Source organism: Chiloscyllium punctatum, chromosome 15 (genome assembly GCF_047496795.1).
Source record: "Chiloscyllium punctatum isolate Juve2018m chromosome 15, sChiPun1.3, whole genome shotgun sequence".
Taxonomy (NCBI): Eukaryota; Metazoa; Chordata; class Chondrichthyes; order Orectolobiformes; family Hemiscylliidae; genus Chiloscyllium; species Chiloscyllium punctatum.
This window is the reverse complement of record NC_092753.1, coordinates 17,631,006-17,655,812: the sequence shown is the minus strand read 5'-3', so window position 1 is coordinate 17,655,812 and position 24,807 is coordinate 17,631,006. Positions and strand designations below refer to the sequence as shown.

General features: G+C 43.1%; 1 protein-coding gene across 1 annotated transcript in view; it reads left to right on the top strand.

Annotated features, from left to right (window-relative positions):
* LOC140486090 (coagulation factor X-like) overlaps positions 1 to 24,035 on the top strand; it is a 207,199-nt gene extending 183,164 nt beyond the window's left edge. The window contains exon 8 of the mRNA XM_072584742.1: positions 22,031 to 24,035. Coding sequence (XP_072440843.1) covers positions 22,031 to 22,692 — 662 coding nt within the window. The 3' untranslated portion in view covers positions 22,693 to 24,035. The remainder of the gene's footprint in view (positions 1 to 22,030) is intronic.
* The last annotated feature ends 772 nt before the right edge of the window (positions 24,036 to 24,807 follow it).

Here is a 24,807-nt window from a genome sequence, read left to right as displayed (position 1 = left end):
GTACAATAACTGCTACCCACTCAGGTCAGAAATAAACAGTACAATAACTGCTTCCCACTCAGGTCAGTAATAAACAGCACAATGTCTGCTTCCCACGCAGGTCAGTAATAAACAGTACAATAACTGCTACCCACGCAGGTCAGAAATAAACAGTAAATTAACTGCTTCCCACTCAGGTCAGTAATAAACAGCACAAAGTCTGCTACCCACGCAGATCAGTAATAAACAGCACAATAACTGCTATGCTCGCAGGTCAGTAATAAACATGTACTATAACTGCTCCCCTCGCAGGTCAGTAACAAACTGCTACTCAGACAGTTCAGTGATAAACAGGTACAATAACTGCTACCCACTCAGGTCAGAAATAAACAGTCTAATAACTGCTACCCACACAGGTCAGTAATAAACCGTACAATAACAGCTACCCACTCAGATCAGTAATAAACAGTACAATAACTGCTAGCAACATAGAGCAGGAATAAACAGTACAATAACTGCTAACCACACAGGTCAGTAATAAACAGTGCAATAACAGCTACCCACTCAGATCAGTGTTAAACAATACAATAACTACTACCCACTCAGATCAGGAATAAACAGTGCAAAAACTGTTACCCACGAGCGACAGTACTAAATAGTACAATAGCTTCTACCTACGCAGGTCAGTAATAAACAGGACAATGACAGCTGCCCACTCAGGTCAGAAATAAACAGTACAATAACTGCTTCCCACTCAGGTCAGAAATAAACAGTACAATGACTGCTACCCACACAGGTCAGTAATAAACTGCTACCCATGCAGGTCAGTAATAAACAGTCCAATAACTGCTACCCACTCCGGTCAGTAATAAACAGCACAATAACTGCTCCCCACACAGGTCAGTAATAAACAGTACAATAGCTTCTACCTACGCAGGTCAGAAATAAACAGTACAATAACTGCTTCCCACTCAGGTCAGTAATAAACAGCACAAAGTCTGCTACCCACGCAGATCAGTAATAAACAGCACAATAACTGCTACGCACGCAGGTCAGTAATAAAAATGTACTATAACTGCTCCCCTCGCAGGTCAGTAACAAACTGCTACTCAGACAGTTCAGTGATAAACAGGTACAATAACTGCTACCCACTCAGATCAGAAATAAACAGTCTAATAACTGCTACCCACACAGGTCAGTAATAAACAGCACAATAACTGCTACCCACGCAGGTCAGTAGTAAACAGTACAATAACTGCTACCTACTCAGGTCAGTAATAACCTGCTACCCAGTAAGGTCAGTAATAAACAGTGCAATAACTGCTACCCACGCACGTCAAAAATAAACTGTAATAAACTGCTACCCACACAGGTCAGTAATAAACCGTACAATAACTGCTCCCCACGCAGGTCAGCAGTAAACAGTACAATAACTGCTACCTACTCAGGTTAGTAATAAATTGCTACCTACGCAGGTCTGTAATAAACAGTGCAATAACTGCTACCCACGCAAGTCAAAAATAAACTGTAATAAACTGCTACCCACTCAGGTCAGTAATAAGCAGTACAATAACTTCTTCCCACACCAGTTAGTAATAAACTGCAACGCACGCAGGTCAGTAATAAACAGTGCAATAACAGCTACCCACTCAGATCAGTGTTAAACAATACAATAACTGCTACCCATGCTGGTCAGCAATGAACAATACAAAGACTGCTACCCAGGCAGATCAGTAATAAACTGTACCATAACTGCTTCGCATGCAGGTCAGTAACAAACCGCTACCCAGACAGTTCAGTAATAAGCAGGTACAATAACTGCTACCCACTCAGGTCAGTAAAAAACAGTACAATAACTGCCACCCACCCAGGTCAGTAATAACCGCTACCCAGACAGTTCAGTAATAAGCAGGTACAATAACTGCTACCCACTCAGGTCAGTAATAAACAGTACAATAACTGCCACCCACTCAGGTCAGTAATAAACAGTACAATAACTGCCACCCACTCAGGTCAGTAATAAACAGTACAATAGGTGCTACCCACGCAGGTCAGTAATAAACAGTACAATAACAGCTACCCACTCAGATCAGTAATAAACAGTACAATAACTGCTAGCAACATAGAGCAGGAATAAACAGTACAATAACTGCTAACCACACAGGTCAGTAATAAACAGTGCAATAACAGCTACCCACTCAGATCAGTTTTAAACAATACAATAACTACTAGCCACTCAGGTCAGTAATAAACAGTACAATAACTGCCACCCACTCAGGTCAGTAATAAACAGTACAATAACTGCCACCCACTCAGGTCAGTAATAAACAGTACAATAGGTGCTACCCACGCAGGTCAGTAATAAACAGTACAATAACAGCTACCCACTCAGATCAGTAATAAACAGTACAATAACTGCTAGCAACATAGAGCAGGAATAAAAAGTACAATAACTGCCACCCACTCAGGTCAGTAATAAACAGTACAAGAACTGCTACCCACGCAGGTCAGTAAGAAACAATACAATAACAGCTACCCACTCAGATCAGTAATAAACAGTACAATAACTGCTAGCAACATAGAGCAGGAATAAACAGTACAATAACTGCTAACCACACAGGTCAGTAATAAACAGTGCAATAACAGCTACCCACTCAGATCAGTGTTAAACAATACAATAACTACTACCCACTCAGATCAGGAATAAACAGTGCAAAAACTGTTACCCACGAGCGACAGTACTAAATAGTACAATAGCTTCTACCTACGCAGGTCAGTAATAAACAGGACAATGACAGCTGCCCACTCAGGTCAGAAATAAACAGTACAATAACTGCTTCCCACTCAGGTCAGAAATAAACAGTACAATGACTGCTACCCACACAGGTCAGTAATAAACTGCTACCCATGCAGGTCAGTAATAAACAGTCCAATAACTGCTACCCACTCCGGTCAGTAATAAACAGCACAATAACTGCTCCCCACACAGGTCAGTAATAAACAGTACAATAGCTTCTACCTACGCAGGTCAGAAATAAACAGTACAATAACTGCTTCCCACTCAGGTCAGTAATAAACAGCACAAAGTCTGCTACCCACGCAGATCAGTAATAAACAGCACAATAACTGCTACGCACGCAGGTCAGTAATAAAAATGTACTATAACTGCTCCCCTCGCAGGTCAGTAACAAACTGCTACTCAGACAGTTCAGTGATAAACAGGTACAATAACTGCTACCCACTCAGGTCAGAAATAAACAGTCTAATAACTGCTACCCACACAGGTCAGTAATAAACAGCACAATAACTGCTACCCACGCAGGTCAGTAGTGAACAGTACAATAACTGTTACCTACTCAGGTCAGTAATAACCTGCTACCCAGTAAGGTCAGTAATAAACAGTGCAATAACTGCTACCCACACACGTCAAAAATAAACTGTAATAAACTGCTACCCACTCAGGTCAGTAATAAGCAGTACAATAACTGCTACAGACACAGGTTAGTAATAAATTGCTACCCACACAGGTCTGTAATAAACTGCTAACCAGTAAGGTCAGTAATAAACAGTACATTATCTGCTACCCAAGCAAGTCAGTAATAAACTGCTACACACTCAGATCAGTAATAAACATTACAATAACTGCTACCCACACAGGTCAGTAATAGGCAGTACAATAACTGCTACCCACACAGGTCAGTAATAAACAATACAATAACTGCTACCCCGCAGGTCAGTACTAAACAGCTACCCACGAAGTTCAGTTTGAAACAAAACAATAACTTCTACCCATGCAGGTCAGTAATAAACAGTACAATAACTGCTACCCACTCAGGTCACTAATAAACAGTACAATAACTGCTACCCACACAGGTCAGTATTAAACTGTACAATAACTGCTACCCATGCTGGTCAGCAATGAACAATACAAAGACTGCTACCCAGGCAGATCAGTAATAAACTGTACCATAACTGCTTCGCATGCAGGTCAGTAACAAACCGCTACCCAGACAGTTCAGTAATAAGCAGGTACAATAACTGCTACCCACTCAGGTCAGTAATAAACAGTACAATACCTGCCACCCACTCAGGTCAGTAATAAACAGTACAATAACTGCTACCCCGTCAGGTCACTAATAAACAGTACAATAACTGCTACCCACACAGGTCAGTATTAAACTGTACAATAACTGCTACCCATGCTGGTCAGCAATGAACAATACAAAGACTGCTACCCAGGCAGATCAGTAATAAACTGTATCATAACTTCTTCGCATGCAGGTCAGTAACAAACCGCTACCCAGACAGTTCAGTAATAAGCAGGTACAATAACTGCTACCCACTCAGGTCAGTAATAAACAGTACAATAACTGCCACCCACTCAGGTCAGTAATAAACAGTACAATAGGTGCTACCCACGCAGGTCAGTAATAAACAGTACAATAACAGCTACCCACTCAGATCAGTAATAAACAGTACAATAACTGCTAGCAACATAGAGCAGGAATAAACAGTACAATAACTGCTAACCACACAGGTCAGTAATAAACAGTGCGATAACAGCTACCCACTCAGATCGGTGTTAAACAATACAATAACTACTACCCACTCAGATCAGTAATAAACAGTGCAAAAACTGTTACCCACGAACGACAGTACTAAATAGTACAATAGCTTCTACCTACGCAGGTCAGTAATAAACAGTACAATAACTGCTACCCACTCATATCAGAAATAAACAGTACAATAACTTCTTCCCACTCAGGTCAGTAATAAACAGTACAATGACAGCTGCCCACTCAGGTCAGAAATAAACAGTACAATAACTGCTTCCCACTCAGGTCAGAAATAAACAGTACAATGACTGCTACCCACACAGGTCAGTAATAAACTGCTACCCATGCAGGTCAGTAATAAACAGTCCAATAACTGCTACCCACTCCGGTCAGTAATAAACAGCACAATAACTGCTCACCACACAGGTCAGTAATAAACAGTACAATAGCTTCTACCTACGCAGGTCAGAAATAAACAGTACAATAACTGCGTCCCACTCAGGTCAGTAATAAACAGCACAAAGTCTGCTACACACGCAGATCAGTAATAAACAGCACAATAACTGCTACGCACGCAGGTCAGTAATAAAAATGTACTATAACTGCTCCCCTCGCAGGTCAGTAACAAACTGCTACTCAGACAGTTCAGTGATAAACAGGTACAATAACTGCTACCCACTCAGGTCAGAAATAAACAGTCTAATAACTGCTACCCACACAGGTCAGTAATAAACAGCACAATAACTGCGACCCACGCAGGTCAGTAATAAACAGTACAATAACTGCTACCCACACAGGTCAGTAATAAACAGTACAATAACAGCTACCCACTCAGTTCAGTAATAAACAGTGCAAAAACTGCTACCCACTCAGGTCAGTAATAAAGAATACAATAACTGCTAACCACGAACGACAGTACTAAACAGTGCAATATCTGCTACCCACGCAGGTCAGTAATACACAGTACAATAACTGCTACCCACACAGGTCAGTAGTAAACAGTACAATAACTGCTACCTACTCAGGTCAGTAATAACCTGCTACCCAGTAAGATCAGTAATAAACAGTGCAATAACTGCTGCCCACGCACATCAAAAATAAACTGTAATAAACCGCTACCCACTCAGGTCAGTAATAAGCAGTACAATAACTGCTACCCACACCGGTTAGTAATAAACTGCTACCCACGCAGGTCAGTAATAAACAGTGCAATAACTGCTAGCCATGCACGTCAAAAATAAACTGGAATAAACTGCTACCCACCCAGCTCAGTAATGAATAGTACAATAACTGCTACCCACTCATATCAGTAATAAACAATACAATAACTGCGACCCACACAGGTCAGGAATAAACAGTACAATAACTACTACCCACACAGGTCAGTAATAAGCAGTGCAATAACTACTATCCACTCTGGTCAGTAATAAACAGTGCAAAAACTGCTCCCCAGACAGGTCAGTAATAAACAGTACAATAACTTCTACCTATGCAGGTCAGTAATAAACAGTACAATAACTGCCACCCACTCAGGTCAGTAATAAACAGTACAATAAGTGCTACCCATGCAGGTCAGTAATAAACAGTACAATAACATATACCCACTCAGATCAGTAATAAACTGTACAATAACTGCTCGCAACATAGAGCAGGAATAAACAGTACAATAACTGCTAACCACACAGGTCAGTAATAAACAGTGCAATAACAGCTATCCACTCAGATTAGTGTTAAACAATACAATAACTAATACCCACTCAGATCAGTAATAAACAGTGCAAAAACTGTTACCCACGAACGACAGTACTAAATAGTGCAATAACTGCTACCCACGCAGGTCAGTATTAAACAGTACAATGACTGCCACCCACACAGGTCAGTAATAAACTGCTACCCACGCAGGTCAGTAATAAACAGTCCAATAACTGCTTTCCACTCCGGTCAGTAATAAACAGTACAATAACTGCTACCCACTCAGATCAGTAAGAAACAAGACAATAACTGCTACCCACTCAGGTCAGTAATAAACAGTACAATAAGTGAAACCCACACAGGTCTGTAATAAACTGCTAACCAGTAAGGTCAGTAATAAACAGTACATTAACTGCTACCCAAGCAAGTCAGTAATAAACTGCTACACACTCAGATCAGTAATAAACATTACAATAACTGCTACACACACAGGTCAGTAATAGGCAGTACAATAACTGCTACCCACACAGGTCAGTAATAAACAATACAATAATTGCTACCCCGCACGTCAGTAATAAACAGCTACCCACAAAGTTCAGTTTGAAACAGAACAATAACTTCTACCCACTCAGGTCACTAATAAACAGTACAATAACTGCTACCCACACAGGTCAGTATTAAACAGTACAATAACTGCTACCCATGCTGGTCCGCAATGAACAATACAAAGACTGCTATGCAGGCAGATCAGTAATAAACTGTACCATAACTGCTTCCCATGCAGGTCAGTAACAAACTGCTACCCAGCCAGTTCAGTAATAAGCAGGTACAATAACTGCTACCCACTCCGGTCAGTAATAAACAGTACAATAACTGCTCCCCAGACAGGTCAGTAATAAACAGTACAATAACTTCTACCTATGCAGGTCAGTAATAAACAGTACAATAACTGCCACCCACTCAGGTCAGTAATAAACAGTACAATAAGTGCTAACCACGCAGGTCAGTAATAAACAGTACAATAACAGATACCCACTCAGATCAGTAATAAACTGTACAATAACTGCTCGCAACATAGAGCAGGAATAAACAGTACAATAACTGCTACCCACACAGGTCAGTAATAAACAGTGCAATAACAGCTATCCACTCAGATTAGTGTTAAACAATACAGTAACTACTACCCACTCAGATCAGTAATAAACAGTGCAAAAACTGTTACCCACGAACGACACATACTAAATAGTGCAATAACTGCTACCCATGCAGGTCAGAATTAAACAGTACAATGACTGCCACCCACACAGGTCAGTAATAAACTGCTACCCACGCAGGTCAGTAATAAACAGTCCAATAACTGCTCCCCACTCAGATCAGTAATAAACAATACAATAACTGTTACCCACTCAGGTCAGTAATAAACAGTACAATAAGTGCAACCCACACAGGTCTGTAATAAACTGCTAACCAGTAAGGTCAGTAATAAACAGTACATTAACTGCTACCCAAGCAAGTCAGTAATAAACTGCTACACACTCAGATCAGTAATAAACATTACAATAACTGCTACCCACACAGGTCAGTAATAGGCAGTACAATAACTGCTACCCACACAGGTCAGTAATAAACAATACAATAACTGCTACCCCGCAGGTCAGTAATAAACAGCTACCTACGAAGGTCAGTTTGAAACAGAACAATAACTTCTACCCACGCAGGTCAGTAATAAACAGTACAATAACTGCTACCCACACAGGTCAGTATTAAACAGTACAATAACTGCTACCCACGCTGGACAGCAATGAACAATACAAAGACTGCTATGCAGGCAGATCAGTAATAAACTGTACCATAACTGCTTCCCATGCAGGTCAGTAACAAACTGCTTCCCAGACAGTTCAGTAATAAGCAGGTACAATAACTGCTACCCACTCAGGTCAGTAATAAACAGTACAATAAGTGATAACCAATCAGGCCAGTAATAAACAGTACAATAACTGCCACCCACTCAGGTCAGTAATAAACAGTACAATAAGAGCTACCCACGCAGGTCAGTAATAAAAAGTACAATAACAGCTACCCACTCAGATCAGTAATAAACAGTACAATAACTGCTCCCCACACAGGTCAGTAATAAACAGTACAATAGCTTCTACCTACGCAGGTCAGTAATAAACAGTACAAGAACTGCTACCCACTCAGGTCAGTAATAAACAGCACAAAGTCTGCTACCCACGCAGGTCAGTAATAAACAGTACAATAACTGCTACCCACACAGGTCAGTAATAAACAGCACAAAGTCTGCTACCCACGCAGGTCAGTAATAAACAGTACAATAACTGCTACCCGCGCAGGTCAGTAATGAACAATACAAACACTTTTACCCACTCAGATCAGTAATAAACAGCACAATAACTGCTACGCACGCAGGTCAGTAATAAACATGTACTATAACTGCTCCCCACGCAGGTCAGTAACAAATTGCTACTCAGATAGTTCAGTGATGAACAGATGCAAGAACTGCTACCCACTCAGGTCAGTAATAAACAGTCTAAACACTGCTACCCACTCAGATCAGAAATAAACAGTACAATAACTGCTACCCACTCAAATCAGTAATAAACAGGACAATAACTGCTAACCACAGAGGTCAGTAATAAACAGTACAATCAGTGCTACCCAATCAGATCAGTGGTAAGCAGTACAGTAACTGCTACCCTCACAGGTCAGTAATAAACAGTACAATAACTGCTAGCAACTCAGAGCAGTAATAAACAGTACAATAACTGCTACCCACATGGGTCAGGAATAAACAGTACAATAACAGCTACCCACTCAGGTCATGAATGGACAGTACAATAACTACTACACATGCAGATCAGTAATAAACAGTGCAAAAACTGCTACCCACTCAGGTCAGTAATAAACAATACAATAACTGCTATCCACAAACGACAGTACTAAACAGTGCAATAACTGCTACCCACACAGGTCAGTAATAAACAGTACAATAACTGCTACCCACACAGGTCAGTCATAAACGGTACAATAACTGCTACCCACACAGGTCAATAATAAACAGCACAATAACTGCTACCCACGCAGGTCAGTAGTAAACAGTACAATAACTGCTACCTACTCAGGTCAGTAATAACCTGCTACCCAGTAAGGTCATTAATAAACAGTGCAATAACTGCTACCCACACACGTCAAAAATAAGGTGTAATAAACTGCCACCCACTCAGGTCAGTAATAAGCAGTACAATAACTGCTACCCACACAGGTTAGTAATAAACTGCTACCCACGCAGATCAGTAATAAACAGTGCAATAACTGCTACCCACGCACGTCAAAAATAAACTGTAATAAACTGCTACCCACTCAAGTCAGTAATAAACAATACAATAATTGCCACCCACACAGGTCAGTAATAAACTATAATAAATTGCTGCTCACTCATGTCAGTAATAAACAGTACAATAACTGCTACCCAGACAGATCAGTAATACACTGCTACCCACACAGGTCAGTAATAAACAGTGCAATAGCTGCTACCCACGCACATCAAAAATAATCTATAATAAACTGCTACCCATTCAGATTACTGATAAGCAGTACACTAACTGCTCCCTACAGAGGTTAGTAATAAACTGCTACTCACACAGGTCAGTAATAAACAGCACAATAACTGCTACCCACGCACGTCAAAAATAAACTATAATAAACTTCTACCCTCCCAGCTCAGTAATAAATAGTACAATAACTGCTACCCACTCAGATCAGTAATAAACAATACAATAACTGCAACCCACACAGGTCAGGAATAAACAGTACAATAACTACTACCCACACAGGTCAGTAATAAACAGTGCAATAACTACTATCCACTCTGGTCAGTAATAAACAGTGCAAAAACTGCTACCCACACAGGTCAGTACTAAATAGTACAATAACTGCTACCCACTCAGATCAGTAATAAACAATACAATAACTGTGACCCACACAGGTCAGGAATAAACAGTACAATAACTGCTGCCCACGCATGTCAGTAATAAACAGTACAATAACTGCTACCCAATCAGATCAGTAATAAACAATACAATAACTGCTACCCACTCAGGTCAGTAATAAACAGTACAATAAGTGCAACCCACACAGGTCTGTAATAAACTGCTAACCAGTAAGGTCAGTAATAAACAGTACATTAACTGCTACCCAAGCAAGTCAGTAATAAACTGCTACACACTCAGATCAGTAATAAACATTACAATAACTGCTACCCACACAGGTCAGTAATAGGCAGTACAATAACTGCTACCCACACAGGTCAGTAATAAACAATACAATAACTGCTACCCCGCAGGTCAGTAATAAACAGCTACCCACGAAGGTCAGTTTGAAACAGAACAATAACTTCTACCCACGCAGGTCAGTAATAAACAGTACAATAACTGCTATCCACTCAGGTCACTAATAAACAGTACAATAACTGCTACCCACACAGGTCAGTATTAAACAGTGCAATAACTGCTACCCACACAGGTCAGTATTAAACAGTACAATAACTGCTACCCACGCTGGTCAGCAATGAACAATACAAAGACTGCTACCCAGGCAGATCAGTAATAAACTGTACCATAATTGCTTCCCATGCAGGTCAGTGACAAACTGCTACCCAGACAGTTCAGTAATAAGCAGGTACAATAACTGCTACCCACTCAGGTCAGTAATAAACAGTACAATAACTGCCACCCACTCAGGTCAGTAATAAACAGTACAATAACTGCTACCCACACAGGTCAGTAATAAACAGTGCAATAACAGCTATCCACTCAGATTAGTGTTAAACAATACAATAACTACTACCCACTCAGATCAGTAATAAACAGTGCAAAAACTGTTACCCACGAACGATAGTACTAAGTAGTGCAATAACTGCTACCCACGCAGGTCAGTAATAAACAGTACAATGACTGCCACCCACACAGGTCAGTAATAAACTGCTACCCATGCAGGTCAGTAATAAACAGTCCAATAACTGCTACCCACTCCGGTCAGTAATAAACTGTACAATAACAGTTCCCCACTCAGATCAGGAATAAACAATACAATAACTGCTACCCACTCAGGTCAGTAATAAACAGTACAATATGTGCAACCCACACACGTCTGTAATAAACTGCTAACCAGTAAGGTCAGTAATAAACAGTACATTAACTGCTACCCAAGCAAGTCAGTAATAAACTGCTACACACTCAGATCAGTAATAAACATTACAATAACTGCTACCCACACAGGTCAGTAATAGGCAGTACAATAACTGCTACCCACACAGGTCAGTAATAAACAATACAATAACTGCTACCCCGCAGTTCAGTAATAAACAGCTACCTACGAAGGTCAGTTTGAAACAGAACAATAACTTCTACCCACGCAGGTCAGTAATAAACAGTACAATAACTGCTACCCACTCAGGTCACTAATAAACAGTACAATAACTGCTACCCACACATGTCAGTATTAAACAGTACAATAACTGCTACCCATGCTGGTCAGCAATGAACAATACAAAGACTGCTATGCAGGCAGATCAGTAATAAACTGTATCATAACTGCTTCCCATGCAGGTCAGTAACAAACTGCTACCCAGACAGTTCAGTAATAAGCAGGTACAATAACTGCTACCCACTCAGGTCAGTAATAAACTGTACAATAAGTGCTACCCACGCAGGTCAGTAATAAAAAGTACAATAACAGCTACCCACTCAGATCAGTAATAAACAGTACAATAACTGCTCCCCACACAGGTCAGTAATAAACAGTACAATAGCTTCTACCTACGCAGGTCAGTAATAAACAGTACAATAACTGCTACCCACACAGGTCAGTAATAAACAGTACAATAACTGCTTCCCACTCAGGTCAGTAATAAACAGTACAATAACTGCTACCCACGCAGGTCAGTAATGAACAATACAAACACTGTTACCCACTCAGATCAGTAATAAACAGCACAATAACTGCTACACACGCAGGTCAGTAATAATCATGTACTATAACTGCTCCCCACGCAGGTCAGTAACAAACTTCTACTCAGACAGTTCAGTGATAAACAGGTACAATAACTGCTACCCACTCAGGTCAGTAATAAACAGTCTAATAACTGCTACCCGCTCAGATCAGTAATAAACAGTACAATAACTGCTACCCACTCAGATCAGTAATAAACAGTACAATAACTAGTACCCACACAGGTCAGTAATAAACAGTGCAATAACTACTATCCACTCAGGTCAGTAATAAACAGTGCAAAAACTGCTACCCACTCAGGTCAGTAATAAGCAATACAATAACTGCTACCCACGAACGACAGTACTAAACAGTGCAATAACTGCTACCCACGCAGATCAGTAATAAACTGCTACCCACTCAGGTCAGAAATAAACAGTACAATAACTGCTCCCCACACAGGTCAGTAATAAACAGCACAATAACTGCTACCTACACAGGTCAGTAATAAACAGCACAATAACCTCTCCCCACTCAGGTCAGCAATAAACAGCACAATAACTGCTACCCACACAGGTCCGTAATAAACACTACAATAATTGCCATCCAGGCAGGTCAGTAATAAACAGTACAATAACTGCTACCCTTGCAGGTCACTAATAAACTGCTTCCCACACAGGTCAGTAATAAACAGTGCAATAGCTGCTCCCCACACAGGTCAGTAATGCCCTGTAATAAACCGGTCCCCAGACAGGTCAGTAATAAACAAAAACAAAGTAAATTTTTTTTTGACTGGTTAGAAATTTACTTTGTTTTTGTGTGTGTATATATATTAGTTCTTTAGGGAAAGACTGTAGCCGAGAGGTATCAGAAAGTATTCTAACTCAAACTTGTATAAAGTAACTAAGTAATTAATTAACTAAGCGGAGATGGCTGGGCAGTTGATGTGCTGTAGCTGTATGATGTGGGAGCTGGCTGATCCCATTGTGAATGGCAGTGACCACATCTGCAGCAAGTGTTGGTTGCTGGAAGAACTCCGGATCAGAGTTGATGATCTGGACTCTGAGCTTCAAACACTGCGGCACATCCGGGAGGGGGAGAGTTACCTGGACGTTTTGTTTCAGGAGGCAGTCACACCTGGGAGATTAAGCAATTCACATTCAGCTAGTGATCAGGCTCATCAGTGTGTGACTGTAAGTGAGGCAGATAGGGGGAACCTGAGTTCAGGAGTGCAGGAGCCTCAGCCCTTGACCTTGTCCAACAGGTACGAGATTCTTGCTCCCTGTTCGGATGAGGAAAAGGGCTCTGGACAGGATGAGCCAGCTGACCAAGACACCATGGTGCAGAAGGCCATTCAAGAGGGGGGAGCAAAAAGACAAGTAGTGGTTATGGGAGATTCTATAATTAGGGGGACAGATAGTATCCTTTGCAAGCCAGATTGGGAGTCTCGCATGGTGTGTTGCCTGCCCGGTGCCAGGGTGCGGGACATCTCCGACCGGCTTGAAAGGATATTGGAGCGGGAGGGGGAGGATCCAGTTGTTGTGGTCCACGTTGGTACTAACACATAGGCAAGACTAGGGTGGAGGACCTGTTTGGGCATTACAAAGCACTAGGAAGGAAATTGAAGCACAGGTCCTCAAGGGTCATAATCTCTGGATTACTGCCCGAGCCACGTGCCAATTGGCATGGGGACAAGAAAATTAGGCAAGTAAACACGTGGCTAAGGGATTGGTGTGGGAAAGAGGGATTCCACTTCATGGGGCATTGGCATCAGTTTTGGAACTGGGGGGGATCTGTACCGTTGGGACGGTCTCCACCTGAACCGATCAGGTACCAATGTTCTAGCGAAGAGGATAAATAGGGTGGTCAGTAGGACTTTAAACTTCTGAGTTGGGGGGAAGGGAAAGTGAAAGCAACAGGGAGTATGGCGTTAAATGGAAAGACAAGCAGCAGGATAGCATGTGTCCAGGCGGATTTAAAATTGAGGCAGACTGAGAATGCAGAAAAAAGCAAGGATAACTTAGGACATCATATGACTTCCAATATCTCTAATGATAAGAAAGTTAAGGCACTTTACCTGAATGCTCATAGCATTCATAACAAAGCAGATGAACTAATGGCACAGATCATAGTGAATGATTATGATGTGGTAGGCATCACAGAGACTTGGTTACAGGGGGGTCAGGACTGGCAGTTAAACCTCCAAGGATTTTCAACTTATCGAAAAGACAGGGAGGTCAGCAGAGGGGGTGGGGTTGCCTTGTTAGTTAAGAACAATATTAAATCTATGGCACTGAATGACATAGCGTCAGATGATCTGGAGTCTGTGTGGGTGGAATTGAGGAACCACAAAGGCAAAAAAACCATAATTGGAGTTATGTACAGACCTCCGAACAGTGGTCAGGACCAGGGATGCAACATGTACCGGGAAATAGAGAAGGCATGTCAGAAAGGCAAGGTCATGGTGATTATGGGAGACTTCAATATGCAGGTGGACTGGGTAAATAATGTTGCCAGTGGATCCAAAGAAAGGGAATTCATGGAATGTTTACAGGATGGCTTTTTGGAACAGCTTGTCATGGACCCCACAAGGGAGCTGGCTCTTCTGGACCTAGTGCTTTGCAATGAACCAGACTTTATAAAAGATCTTAAAGTAAGGGAACCCTTAGGAAGCAGCGATCATAATATGGTAGAGTTCAGTCTGGAGTTTGAAAGAGAGAAGGCAAAATCGGATGTAATGGTGTTACAGTTAAATAAAGGTATTTATGAGAGCATGAGAGAGGAACTGACAAAAATAGACTGGAAGCAGAGGCTTGCGGGGAAGACAGTAGAGCAAAAATGGCAAGGGTTTGTGGGTATAATTAAGGACACTGTACAGAGATTCATCGCCAAGAAAAGAAAGATTATCTGGGGAGGGATTAGACAGCCATGGCTGACAAAGGAAGTCAGGAAATGTATTAAAGAAAAAGAGAGATCCTATAAAGTGGCCAAGAGCAGTGGGAAATCAGAAGATTAGGAAGGCAACAAAAACAAACAGAGGATAACAAAGAGAGTAATAAGGAAGGAGAGGATCAAATATGAAGGTAGGCTAGCCAGTAATATTAGAAATGATAGTAAAAGTTTCTTTCAATACATTAGAAACAAACGACAGGCAAAAGTAGACATTGGGCCACTTCAAACTGATGCAGGAAGCCTAGTGATGGGAGATAAGGAAATAGCAGGAGAACTTAACAAGTACTTTGCGTCAGTTTTCACAGTGGAAGACAGGAGTAATATCCCAACAATTAAAGGGAGTCAGGGGGCTGAGTTGAGTATGGTTGTCATTACAAAAGAAATAGTGCTAGAAAAGCTAAAAAGTCTTAAAATTGATAAATCTCCTGGCCCCGATGGGATACACCCTAGAGTTCTGAGAGCAGTGGCAGAGGAAATAGCAGAGGCATTGGTTGAGATCTTTCAAGAGTCACTGGAGTCACGGAAAGTCCCGGATGATTGGAAGATTGCGGTTGTAACCCCATTGTTCAAGAAAGGATCAAGACAAACGATGGAAAATTATAGGCCAATTAGCCTAACCTCGGTTGTTGGTAAAATTCTAGAATCCATCATTAAGGATGAGATTTCTAAATTCTTAGAAGAGCAGAGTCTGATTAGAACAAGTCAACATGGATTTACTAAGGGGAGGTCATGCCTGACAAACCTGTTGGCATTCTTTGAAGAGGTGACAAGTAGGTTAGACCAGGGAAACCCAGTGAATGTGGTCTATCTAGACTTCCAAAAGGCCTTTGACAAGGTGCCACACGGGAGGCTGCTGAGCAAGGTGAGGGCCCATGGTGTTCGAGGTGAGCTACTGGGATGGATTGAGGATTGGCTGTCTGACAGAAGGCAGAGAGTTGGGATAAAAGGTTCTTTTTCAGAATGGCAGCCGGTGACGAGCGGTGTCCCGCAGGGTTCAGTGTTGGGGCCACAGCTGTTCACATTATATATTAATGATCTGGATGAAGGGACTGGGGGCATTCTAGCGAAGTTTGCAGATGATACGAAGTTAGGTGGACAGGCAGGTAGTACTGAGGAAGTGGGGAGGCTGCAGAAGGATCTAGACAGTTTGGGAGTGTGGTCCAGGAAATGGCTGATGAAATTCAACGTGAACAAATGCGAGGTCTTGCACTTTGGCAAAAAGAATAAAAGCATACACTACTTTCTAAACGGTGAGAAAATTCGTAAAGCCGAAGTACAAAGGGATCTGGGAGTGCTAGTCGAAGATTCTCTAAAGGTCAATATGCAGGTTGAGTCTGTGATTAAGAAAGCGAATGCAATGTTGTCAATTATCTCAAGAGGGTTGGAATATAAAAGCACCGTTGTGCTACTGAGAGTTTATAAAGCTCTGGTTAGGCCCCATTTGGAGTACTGTGTCCAGTTTTGGTCCCCACACCTCAGGAAGGACATACTGGCACTGGAGCGTGTCCAGCGGAGATTCACACGGATGATCCCTGGAATGGTTGGTCTAACATATGAGGAACGGCTGAGGATCCTGGGATTGTATTCATTGGAGTTTAGAAGATTAAGGGGAGACTTAATAGAGACGTACAAGATAATACATGGCTTGGAAAGGGTGGACGTTAAGAAATTGTTTCCGTTAGGTGAGGAGACTAGGACCTGTTGGCACAGCCTTAGAATTAGAGGAGGTAAATTCAGAACAGAAATGCAGAGACATTTCTTCAGCCAGAGAGTGGTGGGCCTGTAGAATTCATTGCCGCAGAGTGCAGTGGAGGCCGGGACGCTAATGTCTTCAAGGCCGAGATTGATAGATTCTTGTTGTCTCGGGGAATAAGGGCTACGGGGAGAATGCAGGTAAGTGGAGTTGAAGTGCCCAGCAGCCATGATTGATTGGCAGAGTGGACTCGATGGGCCGAATGGCCTTACTTCCACTCCTATGTCTTATGGTCTTATGGTCTAAACAGTACAACAACAGCTACCCACGCAGGTCAGTAATAAACTGCTACCCATACAGGTCAGTAATAAACAGTACAATATCTGTGACCCACACAGGTCAGTAATAAACATTACAATACCTGCTACCCAGACAGAACAGTAATAAACTGTAATAAATTGCTACTCACTTAGGTCAGTAATAAACAGTACAATACCTGCTACCCAGACAGAACAGTAATAAACTGCTACCCACTCAGGTCAGTAATAAACAGTACAATATCTGTGACCCACACAGGTCAGTAATAAACAGTACTATAACTGCTACTCACGCAGGTCAGTAATAAACATTACAATATCTGCTACCCACTCAGATCAGTAATGAACAGTACAATGACTGCTATCCACGCAGGTCAGTAATAAACAGTACAATAACTGCTGCCCACTCAGATCGGAAACAAACTGCTACCCAGACAGGTCAGTTATAACTATAATAAACTGCTAACCACACAGATCTGTAATAAACTGTACAATAACTGCTACCCTCACTGGTCAGTCATGGACTATAATAAACAGCTGATCGCACATTCATAAATAAACTATAATAATCCGCTGACCACACAAGTCAGTAATAAGCTGTAATAAACTGCTATCCGCATTGGAGAAAGTGAGGACTGCAGATGCTGGAGATCAGAGCTGAAAATGTGTTGCTGGAAAAGCGCAGCAGGTCAGGCAGCATCCAAGGAGCAGGAGAATCGACGTTCCGGGCATGAGCCCTTCTTCAGGAAGCCTTCTTCGGTTCATGTCCGAAACGTCGATTCTCCTGCGCCTTGGATGCTGCCTGACCTGCTGCGCTTTTCCAGCAACACATTTTCAGCTGCTATCCGCATTGTACAGTAACTTCTACTCACACAGGTCAGTAATAAACTTCAAAACAACTGCTACTCACAAGGTCAGTAATAACCTCTAATAAACAGTACTCAGACAGGTCAGTAAAAAGCTGTTGAGCACATGATCAGTAATAAAGGGCTATGTGAAAGTGAGGACAGCAAAATGCTGGAGATTGGAGTCAAGAGTGTGGTGCTGGAAAAGCACAGCAGGTCAGGCAGCATCCAAGAAGCAGGGGGATCGATGTTTCGGCCAAAAGCCCTTCATCAGGAATGAGGCTTGTGAGGTCGGGGTTGTATGTGGGGGAGGGATGGGGGGGGGTGGATGTGGTGAGATAAATGGGAGGTGTAGGGGGGAAGGTAGCTGAGGGTGGGATAGGTGAATGGAGGTGGGGGTAATGGTGATAAGTTGGAGAGGAGAGTGGAGCGGATAGATGGGAAGGAAGATGGACGGGTGGGATAGGTCATGAGGATGGTGCTGACCTGGAAGGTTGGAAGTGGGATAAGGTGGAGGGAGGGGAAATGAGGAAACCGGTGAAATCCACATTGATGCTGTGTGGTTGGAGGGTCCCGAGGTAGAAGATGAGGTATTCTTCCTCCAGGCGTCGGGTGGTGACGGGGTGGCGATGGAGGAGACCCAGGACCTGCATGTCCTTGGCGGAATTGGTGGAGTTGCGGGTGTCCCGGAGATGTTCTCTGAAGCGCTCTGCAAGTAGGCATCCTATCTCCCCAATGTAGAGGAGACCGCATCGGGAGTAACGGATACAGTAAATGACATGGGTGGAAGTGCAGGTGAAACTTTGATGGATGTGGAAGGCTCCTTTGGGTCCTTGGATGGAGGTGAGGGAGGAGGTGTGGGCGTAGGTTTTGCAATTTCTGCGGTGGCAGGGAAAGGTGCCAGGACGGGAGGGTGGTTTGTTGGTGGGGGAGGGGAGGGGAAGACCTGACAAGGGAGTCACAGAAGGAATAGTCTCTCCGGAACGCTGATAGGGGTGTGGGGGGGAATATATCCTTGGTGGTGGGGCCCGTTTGGAGGTGGTGGAAGTGGCAGAGGATGATGCGTTATATGTGGATGTTGGTGGGGTGGAGGTGAGGGGTTCTGTTCTTGTTGCAGTTGGAGGTGTGGGGATTGAGGACAGAGGTGTGGGAAGTGGAAGAGATGTTCTGGAGGGCATCATCAACCACGTGGCAGGGGAAATTGCAGTCTTTGAAGAAGGAGGCCATCTGAGATGTTTTATGGTGGACTTCGTCCTCCTGGAAGCAGATGTGGAGGAGGCGGAGGAATTGGGAATAAGGGATAGCCTTTTTACAGGAGGCAGGGTGTGAAGAGGTGTAGTCCAGGTAGCTGTGGGAGTTGGTGGGTTTGTAGAAGGTGTCAGTGTTGAGTCGGTCACTGTTGATGGAGATGGAGAGGTCCAGGAAGGGGAGAGAGGTGTCCGAGGTGGTCCAAGTGCACTTAAGGTTGAGGTGGAACGTGTTGGTGAAGTTGATGAACTGTTTAACCTCCTTGTGGGAGCAGATTGCGTGGGCCATTAACCCCAGATTGGATTAACAGCTCTTTTTAAGGATTCAACCTGTTGAAATCTGTCTATGGTTTCACTCCAATCCCCTTCATTCTCACCAATGCCCGTCAATGCTACAAACCTTGAATATTGAAGTTATTTTCTATTTCTGCATTTTTCATCATAGCTTTTAGAGGCAGTGCCCTTAACATGTCAGTCCTCTGCTCTGGATCTTCCTCACTGAATCTCTCCACCTCTCCCTCCTTTAAGATTCTCCACTAAATATATTACTTTTGGCTAAGTTTTTTTGGTCATCTGCTCTGATGTCCCCTTCAGATCACTTGTAATTTTAGAACATAGAACATAGAACAGTACAGCACAGAACAGGCCCTTCAGCCCACGATTTTGTGCCGACCACTGATCCTCATTAATGTACCCTCAAAATACTGTGACCATATGCATGTCCAGTAGTCTCTTAAATGTCCCCAGTGACCTTGCTTCCACCACTGCTGCTGGCAACGCATTCCATGCTCTCACAACTCTCTGTGTAAATAACCCGTCTCTGACATCCCCTCTATACTTTCCTCCAACCAGCTTAAAACTCTGACCCCTCGTGTTAGTCCTTTCTGCCCTGGGAAATAGTCTCTGGCTATCGACTCTATCTATGCCTCTCATTATCTTGTATATCTCAATTAGGTCCCCTCTCCTCCTCCTTTTCTCCAATGAAAAAAGTCCGAGCTCAGTCAACCTCTCTTCATAAGATAAGCCCTCCAGTCCAGGCAGCATCCTGGTAAACCTCCTCTGAACCCTCTCCAAAGCATCCACATCTTTCCTATAATAGGACGACCAGAACTGGACGTAGTATTCCAAGTGCAGTCTAACCAAGGTTTTATAGAGCTGCAACAAGATCTCATGACTCTTAAACTCAATACCCCTGTTAATGAAAGCCAAAACACCATATGTTTTCTTAACAACCCTGTCCACGTGGGTGGCCATTTTAAGGGATCTATGTACCTGCACACCAAGATCCCTCTGTTCCTCCACACTGCCAAGAATTCTATCCTTAATCCTGTACTCAGCTTTCAAATTCGACCTTCCAAGTTGCATCACCTCACATTTATCCAGGTTGAACTCCATCTGCCACCTCTCAGCCCATCTCTGCATCCTGTCAATATCCCGCTGCAGCCTACAACAGCCCTCTATACTGTCAACGACACCTCCAACCATTGTGTCGTCTGCAAACTTGCTGACCCATCCTTCAATCCCCTCATCCAAGTCATTCATAAAAATTACAAACAGTAGAGGCCCAAGGACAAAGCCCTGTGGAACACCACTCACCACAGACTTCCAGGCAGAATATTTTCCTTCTACTACCACTCGCTGCCTTCTGTTGGCCAGCCAGTTCTGTATCCAGACAGCTATGTTCCCCTGTATCCCATTCCTCCTGACCTTCTGAATGAGCCTACCATGGGGAACCTTATCAAATGCCTTGCTGAAGTCCATATACACCACATCCACAGCTCGACCCTCATCAACTTTTCTAGTCACATCCTCAGAGAACTCGATAAGGTTTGTGAGGCATGACCTGCCCCTCACAAAGCTGTGTTGACTGCTTTGCCTCCATGAAACACATAAGGTCAAATCATTATATTAAAAGTAAGCATATACTGGCATTGGTGGGAGTCCAGAAATGGTTCATTGTACTGATACCAGGCATGGAGGGTCCTCTGTTATGAGAGTTTAGGCCTATACTCATGGGAGCTTACAAGAATGGGAGGCAACCTTTAGATTAGATTGCTTACAGTGTGGAAACAGGCCCTTCGGCCCAACAAGTCCACACCGACCCTCCGAAGAGCAACCCACCCAGACCCATTCCCTTACATTTACCCCTTCACCTAACACTGTAGGCAATTTAGTCATGGCCAATTCACCTAACCTGCACATCTTTGTGACTGTGAGAAGAAACCCATGCACACACGGAGAGAATGTGCAAACTCCACACAGATAGTTGCCCAAGGCAGGAATTGAACCTGGTTCCCTGGGGCTGTGAGGCAGCAGTGCTAACCACTGAGCCACTGCGCCGCCCATATAAGTCTCTTTAGGAAAATGGCAGGGTAGATGCGGAAAAGTTGTTTCCCCTTGTGGGAGAGTCTAGGACCAGAGAATATAATCTCAGAACATTGAAAATAGAGATGAGGAAAAATTTCTTCTCTCAGAGAGTAGCAAACCTGTGGAATTCTTCACCACAGAGGCTTGTTGAAGCTGGGTCATTATGTCGACTCAAGACTGAGATGAAAACAGGTTTTTAAACAGTGAAAGAGAATCAAGGCAACAACGAGTAACATGGAGTTCAGGAGTCTCTTTCATTTCATTGCTTGTCAGTAACTTGCTGCACATTTAACAGTTGAATGAATAACACCGGACATTTGCACAACACTGAGGCACTGACCAGTTGACAGGTATCTCTTGTTAACCTCCCCAGGCGAATTTAATGTCAGGGAAGACGAGCACACAGAACAGCGGCTTGAGGTTGAGGCAGTCATTGCTCACCCGCATTTCCAGCGCAGAAATTACGACAACGATATTGCGGTCCTGCAATTGAAGGAACCTATGCAGTTCAACCAGAACGTTGTGCCGATCTGCCTGCCCCAGAAAGACTTTGCAAACAAGGTGCTGATGAACTCAGCGAACGCCTTGGTCAGTGGCTGGGGCCACGTTGTTTACCATGGGATGTCAGCTGACAAGCTCCAGCGCATCATGGTGCCATATATTGATCGGACAGAATGCGTCGAGTCTAGCAGGCACCAGGTGTCTCCGAACATGTTCTGCGCTGGCTACAAGAACAAGAGCAAAGATGCTTGCCAAGGGGACAGTGGTGGGCCCCACGTCACAGAACACAAGAACACCTGGTTCTTGACTGGCATTGTCAGCTGGGGAGAAGGATGCGCCCAGCAGGGGAAATATGGCATCTATACAAAGGTGTCAAGATACCTCAGTTGGCTCAAACTGATTATTAGACATGTATCTACTAATCAAAACAGGGAGAACACCCTAGAGGTCAGTGATAATGCCCCTACCCATAAGCCAGAAGCTCTGCGCTCAGGCTTGCCCCCGCCAGGACATGCCAGTGCTCCCAACCACTAACCCATCATTGCTGAAATAATGATCATGCTTTAATGGATCCTGCAGAACCAAATTCAGGTTGCACCAACTCCACAAAATCTCAGTTGTCCTCAGACTAGCTTATCCACCTTGGACCGAAATCTTAGCAGTCATCATCGTGAATATTGTTTGAAAGTAACAACAATCTCTGATGGTCAGTCGCCCCCTGTGCAATCAGGGGGTTGCTATCAGGGATATCTTTTTTATCTCCATGGAGTGGCTGCTGCAGTCTTCTCATTTTGGCTGAAATTACAAAACCTTTGGATCTTGGCACGCTGTTCTCACCTTGTAGAAACAACATTTTAACTATCATGCCCCTTGCTAGATGGGTAGGGGGGGGCAACTTGAGATTTTATAATGTACAAAGTATTAATTTCTTACTAACCAGCTCGCTAACCCGGAAGTATTAATTTTATAAGTGTGAATTCTCATTCCCACCATTCTGTGATAACTCTACCATGATTTTTAAAGTAACAAAACATAATTTTTGTTTCACGTTTGTACACGCATAATCCCAATTCTTATTTCGTTCTCTGGCTGGCAATTAAAAAGTGAACGACAATCTGATTGTGTTATTTCCTGCTTTGCAGTCTGTGAGAATTCTTTGATCTAATTGGCTGCTCAGCCCACTTGACAACATCAACACTATGAATCTTCGAAAGCCAACAGCAACTTGGTAGTAGGATCACACTCACTGTAAAAGCACTGCGAGTGGCTTTCTCCAGAGAGAGCAGTGAGTTCTGCTAACTACCTTTTGAGATTACAAAGAAGTTTGAACTTACTCACAGAATGTCACAACTGCCTCTAACCATCACATGTAATGCCTAAGGTATACTTTCAATGGTCTGTGAAAAAATGGGGTCCTGGTTGGGTCGATGGACCGGTCTTCACTGGGGTTTAGAGGATTGAGAGGAGATCTCATTCAAATGTGACCTATTCTAGTTGGACAGACTGAATGTGGGATGATAGTTGCCCTGGTTGGGGTTGGGGGTGGGATGGAGTCCAGCACACAGAATCTCACTCTCAGGACATCGGCTGTGTCATTCTGGGCTGACGGGCAGATAAATTTTAATTCAAAGGGTGGTGGTTATGTGGATTTCTCTCCCACAGGAGACTGTGGAGTCCAAGTCACGGAATATATTCGAGATAGAAACAGTTGAATTTCTGAAAACTGGTGATATTAAGAGGATGGGGTGAGAGTGGGAGAGTGGCAGTGACAGAGGATCAGACCCTGCCATATTGAATGGTGCAGGAGGTACAGTGGGCAAGATGCCTGACACCTGCTCCCCTATGTTTCTACTGACAATGATTTCACCCAGAAGACTACAGGCTGCAATTATGCAATGTTGCATTAATATGTATTATTAAAAATAAAAAGATTACATCGTTAATGATCAAATGGTGTAAATGACAATTCAAGTAAGTGTACAGTCATGTGCATTGCAATGAGTAATACAGTGTGAGCAGTCCACTTGGATGAAGATGGACACACAGAACATAGCCACGTGGAGACAATTGACAGAGAAAACGAACAGCACTGTCACACTGAACCGCAACAAATCACCAACACGGTCAGCCACGCAAACGTGTACAGGCAAAAAACACTGATACTAATATTAAACATAACAAGTCAGTGACTATGAGAGTCACACTGAACTGTACCAAGACACCAACACTGACAGACACACTGAAATATATCAAGACGCCAACACTGACAGTCACACTGAACTATATCAAAACACCAACACTGACAGTCACACTGAACTGTACCAAGGCACCAACACTGACAGTCACACTGAACTGTATCAAGGCACCAACACTGACAGTCACACTGAACTGTACCAAGGCACCAACACTGACAGTCACACTGAACTATATCAAAACACCAACACTGACAGTCACACTGAACTATATCAAAACACCAACACTGACAGTCACACTGAACTATATCAAAGCACCAACACTGACAGTCACACTGAACTGTACCAACTGGCCAACAGTCACAGTCACGTTGAACAATATCCAGACACCAACACTGACAGTCACACTGAACAGTACCAAGACACCAACACTGACAGTCACACTGAACTGTACCAA